The following is a 2,057-nucleotide window of genomic DNA, read 5'->3' on the forward strand; positions in this document are numbered from 1 at the left end:
ATGGGTTCTTTAATCTTTACAATAATCCTGTGAATGGGATTATCATCTAAGATTTATAGAGCCCTATAGGCTATTTTGAAGATTAAAAGAAATGATGTTTTAAACGTGCTTTGAACAACAAGATTCAAATTGATGTTTGCTGTCATTCTTACTATATCACTTTTCAGTGAGGAAATGGTGGCTCAGGTTAAGATACCCACCTTAAATTATCTATCTAGAATGCTAAAGAGGGTTTGTAGGTCTTGGTGTTTTTAAAGGTAATGTGAGAGATCCACTGTGTTTTAAAACATTTTGATTGAAATCACTAAACAGTAATAACACAAATTTTGAGCCCGTTTTTACCTGAGAGTCCAGATGTTTTCAATATACATTCCTCCACTCCTTGCTGATGTGTTCCTCACACAGATGTCAATTTCAGTCCTTACCAACTCCCACAGTACAGCCTATCAAGACCCAAATGCTTTTCCAGACTCACTTCCCATTTTCCTTATAACATTATGGAATATTATGGTGTGCATCTACCCTATGTCCTGGGCTTGACCTAGAGCTGGACACTGAGCCAACATTGGGCCAATAAGCATGTTCTCCCCTTGGACTTTTCAAATTTAAGAGTGTTAGTCCCTTTCTAGTGGAAACAGTTAAAAGTTGTAAAACTTGGAGGTGCTATATTGCTGGATCTATGAGGACAGTCTGTCTTAAGAGAAGCTGAAGCCGATGCAGAGAAGAGAGTTCTAGTGCTGCTTAAATTCCTAGTTCTAAAGTTCCTGGAGCCTGGTTCATAGCTTACTAGCCCTATTCCCCCATTTATTTTGACTTTAGCCCTTTTTTGGATTCCTTGAGCTAATTCTGCTTTATTTTTGCTTCAACCAGTCCAGATTGGAATTCTTGCAACCAAGAGTTCCAAGTTAACATAGTAACTGCTGATCTTTTTTTAATCCAACAGACTTATTTTTTTTTGAAAGGAATGGATTTTTGAGGAGGAAAAATATGGGCAGAGAGGGATAGAACATAAATACAAATCTAAGATGTTTTGCTAATTGTTTATAACCACAGCAAGTTAGTGCAGAGAATGTCCTGTACAAAACACCACAACAAAGGTTGAAAGATTGAAGTATTCCCTTGAGCAAGGCCAAAGATTTCCATCTCTGGTATTTGGAATTTAGGCTGCAGTCCTTGTTTTGGATGGATTACTGTGCGTGTGGCACAGCCCATGCTTTTAACCACATTTGAACAGAAGTATGGCCACTTGACCCATGTAGAAGTAGATGAAGTGTTTGGTTTCATGCGTCACATAACTACCGAATTTCCTCCCCACAATGCAGTGCCAGGTAGAGTTGTACTTCTTGTCAAACTCCTTCTTAATGTGGGCTGCGATGTCCTTCTCCACGCTGTATTTCTCTAATGCCTGAGTGGCAAACTCCACTGAGTCCTGTTGCATCTCCTCTGACATATCCACAGTTTTGAACACAGCCTTCAGGTCACACATGGCTGTTGTGGAGCAGGGGCTACAGTGGTCCCCTGGGAAGGACTGGGAGGCTCAGACCTGGAGAGAGACTGATTGCTGATCTCAAACACACTTTTGCTTATGTTTTTTGTGCCTAGAAGGTTCCCACTTCCCATATATTCGAAACTACTAAATTTTCATTGTCCTATGTCTCATGACCCCTGATCCAACTTCATAGAATTTAACTATTTTTCTAAATTTCCCAGTTCTTTGAAAGGGGAAAAAGTTCTCTTGACTGTGTTCAGAACTTTCCAACGTGTGTTTTTATTTATATACACAACCTCTCTCATTTCTTTCCAGGACAAAGATTTACTTTTTCATCTTATTCCAATTGTGCTTCCATAGCATGAAACATGGATAACATTATATAAATGTTAGTTTCCTTACTCATTTTCTCCTTTTTGTTTGTATACATTTTCCCTATAGCTTCATTTTCCTTCCCCAGCATCAAGATTTCATTCCCTGATGCTAAATGAGAAAATTTTCATCTGTGGCTGCCCTAGGCAATTGTGTTTTGACAGAATACTCACAAAATGTTGTGAAAATGATTTAT

At 38.7% G+C, this 2,057-nt stretch overlaps 1 protein-coding gene across 1 annotated transcript; it reads right to left on the reverse strand.

Moving 5' to 3' along the window:
* Positions 1-1,216: 1,216 nt before the first annotated feature.
* Positions 1,217-1,486, reverse strand: LOC101636143 (dynein light chain 1, cytoplasmic-like). Its single transcript, XM_012728526.1, has one exon. It carries the CDS (start codon positions 1,484-1,486, stop codon positions 1,217-1,219), a length of 270 nt encoding a protein of 89 aa, XP_012583980.1.
* Between the last annotated feature and the right edge of the window lie 571 nt (positions 1,487-2,057).

This window comes from Condylura cristata, unplaced genomic scaffold, assembly GCF_000260355.1.
Source record: "Condylura cristata isolate star-nosed mole 26May11 unplaced genomic scaffold, ConCri1.0 scaffold00023, whole genome shotgun sequence".
Taxonomy (NCBI): Eukaryota; Metazoa; Chordata; class Mammalia; order Eulipotyphla; family Talpidae; genus Condylura; species Condylura cristata.

Bases quoted from the DNA above. Each gene is read 5' to 3' on its own strand.
- LOC101636143 (XM_012728526.1), bottom strand. From the start codon at position 1,486: ATGTGTGACCTGAAGGCTGTGTTCAAAACTGTGGATATGTCAGAGGAG.